The following is a 14,132-nucleotide window of genomic DNA, read 5'->3' as shown; positions in this document are numbered from 1 at the left end:
CTTGTACTCTTGGTAGAAACTGGCTCCGCTCAGGGCAACGACGCCGGCACGGGGAGCGCCCCCTCCCTCCATTCTGTCGCCCTGATCCCTCAGGCTCCTGCCCGAGAATCCTCCCAGGTCTCAACGTAGATGCCGCTGTCCTAAGTCAGGCAGCAAGGTCCCTGCCCTCTCAGCCTGATTACAGAGGGATTGGGGGATTAAGAGGCAAAAACAAGCGTTAGCCAGCCTGGCTCTCGTTGCAGTCTGGTTAAGTTAGTCTCAGAGCTCTCTCTCTCTCTCTCTCTCTCTCTATTTCGCACCTATCTCCACAGCTCTCTCAGGATCCGTCCATTCCCTGCTCTCTTTCTCCCTCCCTCCCTCTCCCTCTCTCCGTCTGTTGTGTCAGAGCGAGCCTCGCTGACTGTCCAAGATTCGCGCTGTGACTGAATCAGACAGAGCTCCACAATCTGCTGGTGCTGGTGAGCCACCCTCCCCATGCCCGGCTAATCCCAACGTGTCTCAGTTAGAGGGGAGAGCCAGTCCTGACTTTGTTATTCCCCATGGAAATCCATACGCAAGGACAACAAAACCAACCCTGCTGTTATTCCAAGCCAGGGGGACTCCGCGGTAATTATTCCCATGACAGGGACGCGTGGAAACACTTCACCACATGGTGCTTGTGTGCATACAAACGCCCCGTCGCTGGCAAACTGCACGAGTGCACGCATGCAAGCAAACACGCAAACGCACAGACCACGACACCCGCAGCAACATTGGTGGATCAAAAGAAAACGATCCACAAAAAAAAAAGGCAGTATTTCTATACCGCAGGTAGACAATGCAGAGGCAAAGTGGATCTCCGGCTCTCGACTACCACTCTGAAAAGGCCTCAAAGAGTCAGCGTGCATGTTGGGACTGTTATGCAAAAGCCACTGTAGTCTAGATGTCGTCTTCCCCCTTCTGTCCGAGTAGAGAAGTGCAGAATATACTTGGGCCAACAAGACATTAAGAGCCCACGTCATCATCCAGCCGATCACAGGAGGCTTAGCGTATGGGGAAGGAGATGAGCCATTTAAAAACGCACGTAATTACATTAGGTTAACAATCTAAATATAGACACAAGTTGATCAGATAGTGCGCCCAAATGGCACTGAACCTTAGATTTTCCAGCGGAGATGAATAAAAATCATTATTACCATGTAATTATCAATCTGTATATAATAATAATCAATCTGGTCCGTGATCGACATTTACCTACCTTTAAATCTCTTTATAGTGAGGCTGAAACGATGTGATCCAGTTGGACAACAGAAACACACTGTGGATGTCAACAAACTGGGCCCGACACGCCTCCAAAACCAAAATCCCATCGAATGATCCCAAATGACTTTGCACAACCAGAACTATCGGAACAAATCTTCTCCTCCCATTACCGCCAAAAATAAAAGTTGTTAAAGGGTCTGGGTGATACTGGGCGGCTTATTATTATTATTATTGTTTTTTTTTTACAATACCTGAATAATGTGTAATGTGGATATTATGCCCAAGTAGGCAGAGACATCGATAAATACAGCTGGAACCGTCCATTAAATTCAGAAAATCACATGCTTTACTGTAATGCAGCCTTAAAGACAACACACAACTATATCACAACATCACGATGGACCAACATCCCAGATGATATCTAGTCTCATATCATAATCTTGATATTAAACCGATATATCACCCTCAGATGGTGGCAAAGGAACAACCAATAACTCTTTCCAAGTTTGGGTTATACTTGCATGGTGGCTTCCATTCCCACAAAAAGAAAACCTGAAAACTGAAAAAAGACTTGTTGAGGGACCAAGTGAGTTATGGCTGATGGAGAACCAAAAACAAGAGGGCTGAAAGGAAGTGAAGCAGAGGAAAGGGAAGTTGTCTCGACGCTTGGATCGCTGGTGCGTGTGAGCGTGTACGTGTACGTGTACGTGTGTGTCCGTGCGAGTGCGTGCGTGCGTGCGTGCGTGCGTGTGTGTGTGTGTGTGTGTGTTGGGAGGAGTAAAATGCTCTACAGAAAAGTTGTTCCAATATGTAAAGCGAGAGACAGCAACCCCACACAAATAAGTTCCCTTTTCAAAAAAATGATTTTCTCTTGGGTATTATTTCTGTGCTTAGAATTTTTTTTTCCTGTTATTTTTCTTTCACCTGTTTCATATTTTTAATTATTTTATTTTATCCCTGCCCTCCGTGAATCACGAACTCGTTTTTTTTTGTGTTCTAGAAATAAAATTCTTTGATTCGATTTATCGATAAAAAAATGAAAAAAAATTAACTATTGGGGGACTTTTGGCGCTCACTTAAAGCCTGCTTGTTTTCAATTTGGGATGGGAAACAGAATCATCCAGCAGATCCACCAGACGAGGGCAGCAAAGCTCACGTTACTGCAACAGTTTTTTGTTTTTTTTTCCTCCTTCCAAAAAAACAACCTCTTTTTCAACTTTTCCAAAGTTTGACATGAGGTTTCACACGAGGCCACTATTTAAACAGTTCTGTTAAAAACAACCCCCCCAAAAAAACAAACAAAAAAAACGAAACAAAAAAACAAAACAAAAAAAGCAAAACATTTCATTCTGATTCCCAGAACCTATTGTGGACTCAGTGTTCCCTTTCATGACCGCACTACTTTTCATTTCATCGTCCCAAGTCTTAAGTTTGAGCCGCCGCACCGGGCTGCCCCACTCCAAGCTCTCTGCCACCACCACAATACCCAGCAGAGGGTCGGCGGTGGACGGCCGAACAAGGGAAAACTAGCGAAGAGAAGACGTGAGAAGCGGGAAACTAAGTTTAGCCAGCGAAATGATTCGGAAGACAGCCATGTGTGGAGCTAATATTAGATTCTTGGCAGCCTTTCCAGAATCGGTCTTAATAGCGCCTGGCTCTGGCTCTGGCTCAGCGGTATTATTTTCAGCTACGTGACTGACTGACCGAGGCCTCCTCCTCCTCCTCCTCCTCCTCAAAGCCACCACAACTCAACCCTCTTGCTGTGAGGAATCCATAAGTCTCGAGCCTCCATCATCAAAAGTGATATGACCTGGGGGAGGAAGGCCACATTTTACGAGCGAGGAGGTTGTTGAGGAAAGGAGTGTCGCTCCAGAGGGAATAAGGATTCTTGTCCTGACTCCGCACTCCATGCACATATGAGAGGCAAAATCCATCAATTCGCAGAGAGCGCCGCAATGTGAATGTGATGTGATGTCGGTGAATGGATTTGTCAGTGAATGTCCAGTGAAATGGATTTATTTGAGCGGGGGGCATGAGGTCATTCCGGAGGGGTTCGATTTTGGGGGGGGGGCATTGGGCAGAAAAATCAGAAAAGCAACTTGACCTTACGACCTCAAAGAACAACGCTGTAATACCTTCCCGGTCCTGCAAAGTCCATGAGACGACGGCGATTATTTTAAATCAATAATAATTCAATTTTTACCAAGCATTGATTGTGCTGAACGTTGATATCGTTCAATGAAAAGGCGTGGTGGGATTTTACTGTTCAGAGGGAGTTTTGAGAGTTATTCCAGCCTGAACGTTTATTCTGATTTCACAAAAAAAAAAAAGGTTGTTTGCGAGACTGTTTTAAATGACTGATACACCAACACACACACACGCGCACGCGCACACGCACGCACACACACACACGCATGCGCACGCACACGCATGTGCACGCACACACACACTTTCCGCCATCACCCCTGAGGCTAAACCCTCCCGTAAGGAATGTAAGTATATGACCACTTTTACCACTTTTTCAAAAGCATGTCATCTCTTACCCGCCTGAAAATCTGAGCCAAGTGCATTGACTAAAATCCCGGCGGGATAAATCAAACTTAGGCTCCTTAAAGTACAGCAGAACATTGGGCTCACAAGTCTGTCACTGTTCTTCTTAAATAGAGGGAGTTGCACTGCACACTGGTGTGTTCAGACCTTATTTGGGGCTGCCCCTCCACCAAAGAGTTCACACGAACCATGTGTCACCAGCTCAGACCGGGGCACCGACACAGACTTGTAGAGACGGGGAGAGGAGGTAGGCAGGAGGAAAAAGAATGAGGCACTAAAACAACAGGTGAGGGGGGGGGGGGGGGGATGGATAGTAAGAGGAGACGCTTTGAGGAGGGGGGCGGTTATCCTCGATAGCCAATGAAGAGCGAGAAAGGCGGTTTTTGAGGAGGGTAAGGTGGTCCTCACGTCACGCAAGACCGTGGCAGCGACTCGGACAAGAACACAGCACGGGGAGGGTCCGCGCCGCATGCAGGCCGAGGGGGACGGCACGGGACGGACTGACCGAAGACGGTGTTTCCGCGGAAGAATGGAGATGGAGAGAAGAGTGGTCCCAACATGAGGAAATGAGGAAGGAGAGCCAAGGGAATATCCAGTCTCTGTTCCAAAGGAAGGATCCTGTTAGAAAAGGACATAAGCTTGAGCTGGGGGTTAAGGGTTAAGCCACCTGGTGTGGAAGTGTGTTTAGGTGTGTGTGTGTGTGTGTGTGTATGTGTGCCTGTGTGTGTGTGTGTGTGTGTGTGTGTGTGTGTGTGCGCGTGCATGCGTGTGTGTGTGTGTGTGTGTGTGTGTGTGTGTGTGTGTGCGGTAGGAGGGAGCCTGGAGAGGTCTGGGGCTCCGGCCAAAGCACGCTCCCTCGTTCAGACGAAAACATTCTCCTCGGGTCCAGCATCGATTATTCATGCGCGTGAGAGTTCTTGTGGCTTCTCGGCTCCAGAACTAGGAGCAGAAAACCCTGTAGAGCAACCAGAAACAGAGACAGAGAGAGAGAGAGAGAGAGAGAGAGAGAGAGAGAGAGAGAGAGAGAGAGAGAGAGAGAGAGTTTGGCTGACACAAGTAGACCAAAATCCACATCAGCAGAAGAGTGGAACCTCAGACACAGAGAGTGAGAAGGAGCTCGAGCAGCGGCAGTAAGAGAGATTCAGGATTCAGAGGCAGGATTGAAGTAGTTTTGTGCGAGTGTGTGTGTGTGTGTGTGTGTGTGTGTGTGTGTGTTTGTGTGAGTGTGTGTATGTGTGTGCGTGTGCGTGTGCGTGTGCTTGTGTGACTGTGCGTGTGTGTGTGTGTGTGTGTGTGTGTGTGTGTGTGAGGGTGGTGCGGGAGGATGAAGGCGCTCCAGAAGAACCAGGGGCGCACGGACCAGATGCTGGGTGCTATGGCCGACATGCTGACCTCGCTGGCTATGCCAAACCAGCCGTGGGTGAGTGGCGCTTGTTGCTGTTGCGATTGTGTCTGGTTTTTTACAGTCACATGTGTTTACATTCACATGATGGGGAAGTTCAGCTGTAAATCAAAAAGGGGGTTACTCTCCTTTCGTCTCTTATATATCTGATTATTTTCGTATTGTATTTTCTTTGTATTTTTTGGCTATTTGTCTTTCACAATTTATAATTTTTATAAAGTTTAAATTTAAAATATACATATATATATTTTATGTTATTTATGTTATTAATGTATTACCTCTGATGTATTCAATTTTATAATATTATTATTATTATTATTATTATTTTATTCTCTGTTTTTTTTTTTTTAATGCTATTGGTCTGCAGTGTAATACACCATAACCTCACCAGAACAAATTCCCATATCTAAATGTCAATGTAATGTAACCCAGTGCTGTCTGATGGCATTTGTTAAGTATTTTGTAAAGCACTCACTGATTCTAAATGTGGAATGACAGGCATCCTGGTTAGGGCTTCCTGGAAATATCCTTGGTATTATGTCTTACCGCATCCCTGCGCCACATCCTCCACCATCCTCCACCAACACCTAAGATGCACCGAACAGAGTTTCCATACACAAACATTCCTGAGAATTAAGATGCACGTTTGCTATGGTTATCTCGAATGGATCCGCAAGCAGGGAATGTGGTAGGTGAAGTGATAAAGAGAGTGTGAGAGAGAGAGAGAGAGAGAGCGAGAGAGAGAGAGAGAGAGAGAGAGAGAGAGAGAGAGCGAGAGAGAGAGAGAGAGGAGGAACGTCGGTCGCCCTCCAGCACTCGTGAGGAATCTTGGACGCTTGGGCGCCTCAGGAAGCGGGACAGCAGCGATAAAGACGTCTCACCATACACAAACCCATGCAGGTCAAACGCCTCGCTGCAGCTCCGCAGAAAGAAGATGAATGGAAAAACCGGTGTGAAATCATAGTGGACAATTTCAAATCTCAGGCCATTAAACCACCCGGAGTTCAAGTGGTATTTGAGTCTTTCAAGTTATCTATAGTATGGGGGGAAAAAAATCGACTATACAGCGCAGGGGAGTGAACTTTGTTTTAGCATTCTCTGAGCCCTAGAGCCATTTAAATGACACTTGAAAATTCATATAAACATTTATACAGTATAAACAACCCTATTTCTAATATCCTGGATTTTAAGAGTTAGGAACCTCGAATGTACTTCACATCATCACTTCAGACGACACGCGTCAGTTTTCCGCGGCTGAATGTAGCGTGCAGTGCCATCAGGGAGCATGATTCAGAGGAGGGCGGAATGGCATTTTTGTCTGTCTTGAGGAATCATTTCTGCCCCGGCAGATAGCAGTTCAAAGTCCAACAGCGATGATCTTACCTTCATATCTCTCTCTCTCTCTCTCTGCGCCGCAGGATCGCTCACCTCCATTAACCTCAACTCGACTGTTTGCCGTGATTGTTACGAAAAACACACACACACACACACACACACACACACACACACACACACACCGCTTTTTCCGGAAAAAAAATCATGCCCTAATTGCGTTCCTCTCCAATCTTTACGGACAAATTAGGTGTGCAAGTCGAGGTGGAATGATGGCTGGTGTGAATATTTGGGGTATACTCACTCACTCACTCACTCAGTCACTCACTCAGTCACTCACTCACTCACTCGCTCACTCACTCACACACACACACAGACACACATTTGTACAAAAAACTGTGCAATATGTTGAATAATTACTAAAATAATTTAGTAATTACAAAAAAAATATTTATACCTTATTTACCAATATGGACTGTAATGTATCCTGTGCAAATAATCAGACTTCTGTATATTCTATATATTTGGCTATTTCTGTTCTATATTTCCGCCTATTTTCGTACATTTGGGGTTTTTTCAGACTGATAAACTTTTTTATGCGAAACGTCCTTTGCAGATTCTGTTTCTGATTCGGACTTTTGATGGAATGGAATCTGGCAAGATTCATTGCAACAGACTAAACGACGGACGAACAAGCGATACCAATTTCAATACTTTGTACAATACAACCAATCACCTTTTGAATTATCCAATCACCTTTTCGCAGAGAGCAAGACCCCATCTAAAAACAAACTTGGTATTTGTGTTCAGCTTACAGAGGGAAGTGAGGAAGACCCCCCAGTGGGTGAGGAGTGCAGGGTCCCCACTCAGGGCCAGTGGGAGCCAGAGGGGCCGGACTGGGAGCAGGGAGCCCCACCAAACCACGAGAGGAGGGAGAGAACAGGTAGGACCGGAAAGCAACTCCACCGAGCCGTGTAAGACTGCGTGTCCCTTGTGTCCACAAAGCCAGAATGACAGACCAAACACTGCACTCGCCAAACCAGCCCTGGGCTCAGCGGACCCGTCCGTCGACAACCCAAACGCAAACCCTGTTTGGCCCTGATTGTTTCGATGGAAATGATCAGATTTCTCTGTTGTCAGTGTCACACACACACACGCACGCACGCACGCACTGTGACCACTCGTTTGCTTTACTCGATGAAGTACTTTTCTTTCCTGTCCTTTCGATATCTGTAGTTACAATGCATCTATTTTAAGCTCAGGGGAAACCATAACTCTATACTTGAAAATGCAAAGATTTGTAAATATATCCAGAGCTGCCGACCACGTCCTGGACTTCAGCCGGCTCTGTCAGCGCCCGACTGGTTTTAATAACACCCAGTCTGATGGCCGTCATTTGGCGGTAACGACCACAGAACAGAGACCGCATCTCTCACTGCTGGATGTGTGATGTATTGATACCAGTGGTGGAAAGTAACACGGCACAAGTACTTTGTTACTATACCTAAGTACATTTTTCAAGTGTTTCTAGAGACTACTGAGACTTTTAACTTTTACCTAATTTCATTTCAAAGCAAATATCTATCCTTTTTTTACCGGATTTGATTTCGAGATAATGACACTAGATTTCTAATAAAGTCTCGGTACTTTAGTTTGTACTGGAACTGTCAAACTGCTCATCAAATTACTATGACATCAGAAGTACTCTTTTTGTAAAAGGAAATCAGGACACGCATGACAAAGAAGCTACAGTAGAACTTTATGAAGTATTATAGGCTCTGCTATATCAGGACACCAGATATGACAAGTACCTTTGCTTTTTATACTTTAAGTTCATTTAAGGCCAAGTACTTATATACTTTTAACTTAAGTAGAAATGTCAGCGTGGTAGTAAAGTACTTTTGTGTCAGGCTATTTTAACTTTTTTTTAAAAGTAAAAGGTCTGACTGCTTCTTCCAGTGAGATGTAGACAGAGACGGAGAGGAATAAAGGGACAGACGACAGCTGAGGAAGCAGAAGACAGAAAGAAACAGCAGAATCAAAAAAGACAAAAAGAAAAATAGAAAGGACGGGAGGGGGGAAGGAAGAGGCTGGAGGAGGAGGGAGAGAAAGGAGAGTCTAAGTCGGTGTTTGTGTATGTGTGTGCGTGCGTGCATGTGTGCGTGTGTGCGTGTGCGTGTGTGTGTGTGTGTGTGTGTGTGTGTGTGTGTGTGTGTGTGCACGTGTGCACGCAACAGTTTCCAGATGGCGTCGCCGCGCGTCACCTTAAACCGTCAGGAAAAACCACGTTGGTCGAAGTTCGCCTGATTTAGCTCTAAAGGGTTTGCCTGCTCGGCCATTTTTCCTTGAGTGCAACGGAACAAAAGGACCTTTGTAGCGGGATCTGGGTTTAGGGTTTAGGGTTGGGGGGGTGTGTGGGTATGTGTGTGTAAATGGGATGGGAGGCTTGGTGGTGTGTACCATGTGGCCATACCGCTAACTGCTGTGTGGAGGAGTACATGGTGTACCCAGAGGAAGCTGTCAGCGATGCTTATCTATAATGGCTCTATTTATATTGATTGTGCTGGCGAAGCTATTGCTTCCAAATATTATCTTAGCTCGCGGCTCATGGCTGGAAAAGGGGCATAGAAAATTGCAGAAATTGATTCTTTGAGACCAAATGGAGCAAAGAAAAAGAGAAAGAAAAAAGGGGGGTATTCAGCTGCTTTTTGACCCAACCCTTTTTTTGTTGCTGTTGTTGGGGAAATCAATGAGGCATCAGATAGAAATAGTTGGAACGCGGGCGTCGACTTGTAGAGATGGCAGATATCAGAGGAGGCAGCGCAGGGAAACTTGTATAGCTGTATCTGCACGACAGCACCACACGCCATCACAAAAAAAACCCCAGCAAGTTTGATTGAGAGTCACCAAACTAATGTTGCATTCACGTCGAACACGGGAGAACGAGGGGGAGGTACCGCGGCAAAATACGTGACGAGATGTTGCTATGACGATGTACAAAGACTCCAATAAAATATATTAAACTAAATCATTTTGTGTCTGTTATTATATATACAAATTTTAGTAATGCATGTGGCTATAAAAATGCAGCTTACTATTAATATTGGGTTGGGTTAAGGTTTAGGGTTTAGGGTTAGGGTTAGGTCGCAAACTTAAATGAATGTTAAATTCCCTCCAAAACATATTGTCTTTCATAGTTGATTACCTTACACAAGTTGGCTATAAAGCGTCAACTTCATCTCCAAGCAGGTTTGACAATGGATTATTTCAAAATATGGATATATTTATGGAATGGTTATCCGGCTTTGAGGGAAAGTGCATCTTGATTTGCTGACTGTTTGATCACTGGCTGATCACCTGGTTTCCACTGGCAATAGAAGCCCCATTTAATCATTAATTATTGATATTAAATCATGTTATTATGTATGTAAGTAATAACCTGGAGCCGCAACTTTACCCGACCAACCGCCCCGCGAGGCCACCGCGTCCAAATCCTCCACCTGCTTCTCGCTTCAAGCGGCGAACAGCCTCCATGCAACGAATAAATAACTGAAACCACTTTTATATCAATCCACGGCTTTTATTTAAGCCATTTAAGTGCAATACTCCAGAGGAAGCGGCATCTACCGGGTCAGATCCCAAAACTCAGGTTATCCTGCAGCCGCAGCAGACACACGCAGCGGAAACGAAACACCCGGCTGTAATGCCCTTCGCAGAGGACGGCAAAAAGTTCAAATATTTCAACTCGGAGGGCAAATGCTGTGTACCGTTGCCTTTTGTCGGTCTTCTCCGCCGCTCTGCCGTCGTGCTCCTGTCCACTTGACTTCCGGTTTGCCGGCCCCCCGTCTGCCGCGTTCCATATGAATGCAGCATCCAGCGAACGATGCGGGTGCTCCCCCCTGGGGCCTAAGTCATACGATTACATCAGGGCCAGAGGTCAGAATGTTGTCGTCTTTGGCCGTGGAAAACACACACACACACACACAGACACACAGACACACCCGAGAAGGGGCGCTCCGTTCTGCGCTTTCTTCTCAAGCCTTTCTTCATGTGTTTGCGATAATGCATCTGTTACATATTAGAGCAAGATGCTTCTTGCGAGACACTACCAGTCTCCACGAAAACACCCCTCTCTCTCTCTCTCTCTCTCTCTCTCCCTCTCTCTCTCTCCCTCCCTCTCCAAATATCCTCTTCCCCTATACCTTCCTGAAATACCCTCCCGCCACATCTTGACCTCCTCTTCTCTCGTTCTAATTACTTTCCCTTGCCGTCCTCGGTTCTCACACCCGCCGTTCTCATATTTCTTTTTTTTTTTTCAAAAGCAGCGTCCCACCATTCCCCCTTTTGAGCATACCATGCCACCGGTCATATTTCTCTCAAAATCTCACCAGATTCCATCTCGTTCCCTCCCCGGCTCTCCGTCCGAGGACTCTCACCACCCTCCTCCTCCTCCTCTTCTTCCCCCCGGACAACATGTGTGTATACGACGAGCGAGTCTGTTTCGGAACACGAAGCACAATCAGCGATGGCTGACCACGTCTGTCCACACAATCTGCTTTATGATGTCGTCTTTTTCGCGGCTGAAAGGCCTAAACACACATCGCAGGGAAGCCAAACTGAACTGGTTGCCATAGCGGTGCAGTATCTTAAGTGAACATACACACACATGCACACACACACACACATACAAACACACACACACACACACGCGCACACACACACACACACACACACACACACACACATACGCATACACACATGTACTGCTTTTCTCCATTAGGGCCCAATACCTAGAGTGACCAGAAAACCTGATATTTATTAACAGCAAAGAAACAGGAAAACTGATGTAATGTGCAGGACTTGCTGTGCTGACCAAAAGAATTGTCCTCTTACAGATTGGGTGTGCTTTATAGCTTCCTAAACTTCCAAAATAGACATCCTTGAATATATGTGTGTATACATGTGTATATATAAATACACAGCATATGCCTTGAAGGGTGGCAATGCAAACAGTTTACAGGAGGGACACAACTTAAACAAAGACACGTGTGAGTAGAAATAAAACCCCCAAACAGAACAACAACTATGCACATATTAAGCTAGACCCTTTCTAACTGCAAACTAAATCAAATCATTTATCTTATTAATTGGCAGTTGTGAAACAAAAAAATGTCCAAATTGATGACCTTGTCCATATCTGGCTTGGAAGACGCTAGAAGACGATGCCAACCACAATCCCAGGAGACCCCGTGGTTGGACTGTTTGGATCTCCTTACATGGGCAACAAACACCAGTAAACTGCATCCATATTGTGCTCTTACTGCCAGAGATAACACCATCACCTTGATGGGTGGATTTTGTGTGAGTTCCAGGTGTGTGTGTGTGTTGTGTGTGTGTATTCGTGCTTGAATGATCGTACTGTAGAGTCCAGCACGGGGAAGACAGAGCTCGGGGAAGGTAAAGGTTTAGTTGGAGTGTGACGGTGAGGACACAGGATCAACCTGTATGTCTGTGTGTGTGTGTGTGTGTGTGTGTGTGTGTGTGGTGTTTGTGTGTGTGTGTGTGTGTGTGTGTGTGCGCTACTGATCGAGAGTTCTGACCGTCTCTGCTCACACTGGTTTTTATGGAAAAAGAAGCGGAACTCAATTGAGATTGTATTGGTACTGCCAGGAAATTAGTATGCGTGTGTGTGTGTGTGTGTGTGTGTGTGTGTGTGTGTGTGTGTGTGTTCAGGTGTGATCATATTTGTTGGATTTTCCTGTGTTCATGTATTTTTATGTGCCTGCGTGTGAGAGTGCCTGTGCCATAGTGTGTTTCTGACTGTGCACACACACACACTCACACACACACACACACACACACACACACACACGCATGCACACACACACACGCACACACGCACGCACACACACACACACACACGCACACACACACACACACACACGCACAGACTATGCAGATTGTGTATTAGAACAGATAGAACATGTACATGTGGTTTGGGACCGCATGTACCCTTCACTCCCTGCAGGTTTCACCACGCTCACTTACTTATGTCACAGGGATTAAGTATCCTCACCAGTATCCTCACCAGTGTAAATCACCTCGCACGACTTGAATGTCGCCTAAAAATGATGGCACATAGTTCCGAGGCTGCTTTGGCTCCTATAGGAGATAAAGTGCAGACATCATTCACACATAACCATTAGCTCGAGACAGACTCCTCATTCCAGTATGAATGTTCATGTATAGATTTTCCAATCCGCCGCTGTTTCTCTTTGGACACAGAAGGTGAAGGGAGGAGGCTTGGAGTGCAAGAGGGTAAGAGGGGAGAGGGATGGGAGAGGGACGTACGGTATGTATGTGTTAACAGTTGCCTCACCTCACCAGGGAGGACCATGTTTTTCAAACTTTTATCAATACGTTTTCGTACACATCTCCCTCCCTGGCCAAAGTCAATGTTCATCCATCCTGCGGTATTGCTCTCTGTTGATTGAATGATGCTGTAGGTGTCTGCTCCAGAGCAGAAAGGGACACTTTCATTTGGATAAAAAAAAACAATAGAAAAAAACCCACAAAAACGGTAAAAAATCTATGTTTTTAATCCTTTGAAACTAGTTAGCTGACTGAATTAGTCAGTATCCACATGGGCGTAAGAGAATAAGAGAATACATCTCCACAATGAGGCCTCCATTATCACTTCATTGTATGCACATTGTATTCACTGACTTCCCATGTATAGAAGGATATTGTAGCCATTTTCCCAAATGGGCAACATATTGGCCATGCATTGCGGTCGCTGTATCTGGAATTGCTCCGCATTCTGTTCCTATTTAACCTGCTGTTTCATTATTCAATAGATTGTTCATCCCTTTGAATCCTGTTTGTGTGTCCAGGCAGCGCGTTCTGCGGTTGGTCAGTGTCAGTCGAGCGAAGACAGAAGCAGGCTCCGCTCAATATTTCTGTGGAGAATTGGCCGTTCAATCACTTACAGCATCCATTATGAGCGGGCGAGAGAGGAACGGGAACAAGAACGAGGCGGCAGAGGATGAGGGATCGCAATCTCAAAATATCCGCACAGAGACTGTATTTATAAGTGTTTCAAAATGGATTGGTGGAAGGCATTTCATTTTTGTGGAGGAGGGTTGAGACTATATAGCGATGTTATTATGGATGTTGTTTGTGGACTCCTTGCATCTCCCTTTAAATGTGATCGTTCCACCAACTATGCCATGTCTCGCTCTCTGGAGCGAGACATGGCATAGTTGGTGGAACGATGTGGATGCACCCATGCATCCATGTGGATCCATGTGGATGCATGGGTGTTCGTGTGTATTTCATTGTGTGGAGGTGTATACATGTGTACGTAGGGAGAGAGACAGTGAGTAAGAAAAGAAAAGGGGAGCGTGACAAACCACGCATATCGCCTTTATATCTTATATTCGCTTGTATTGTTTGTTTGGGGTTTTTTTTGGGGGGGGGTTCTGTGTGTGGCCATCGGGTGAGACAGCCAGACTCCTGTGTTTGCTCCGGCACAGTCTCCCACAGACAGCAAGAACAACCTGACGGGAGTCTGCCACCACCCAGTCACTGTGGAAAGATGGATGGT

The 14,132-nt window shown here is 45.8% G+C and overlaps 1 protein-coding gene across 2 annotated transcripts in view; it reads left to right on the top strand.

Moving 5' to 3' along the window:
• Positions 1-4,404: 4,404 nt before the first annotated feature.
• Positions 4,405-14,132, top strand: part of arhgef25a (Rho guanine nucleotide exchange factor (GEF) 25a) — a 47,860-nt gene continuing 38,132 nt past the window's right edge. For both annotated transcript variants that reach the window (XM_080014730.1, XM_080014729.1), the window contains exons 1-2: positions 4,405-5,212; positions 7,337-7,469. In XM_080014730.1, coding sequence (XP_079870856.1) covers positions 5,117-5,212; positions 7,337-7,469 — 229 coding nt within the window. In that variant the 5' untranslated portion in view covers positions 4,405-5,116. The remainder of the gene's footprint in view (positions 5,213-7,336; positions 7,470-14,132) is intronic.

This window comes from Zeus faber, assembly GCF_960531495.2.
Source record: "Zeus faber genome assembly, chromosome: 15".
In the NCBI taxonomy this organism is placed as follows: domain Eukaryota; kingdom Metazoa; phylum Chordata; class Actinopteri; order Zeiformes; family Zeidae; genus Zeus; species Zeus faber.
The sequence above is the reverse complement of the archived record's forward strand: the minus strand, read 5'-3'. Positions and strand labels throughout refer to the sequence as shown.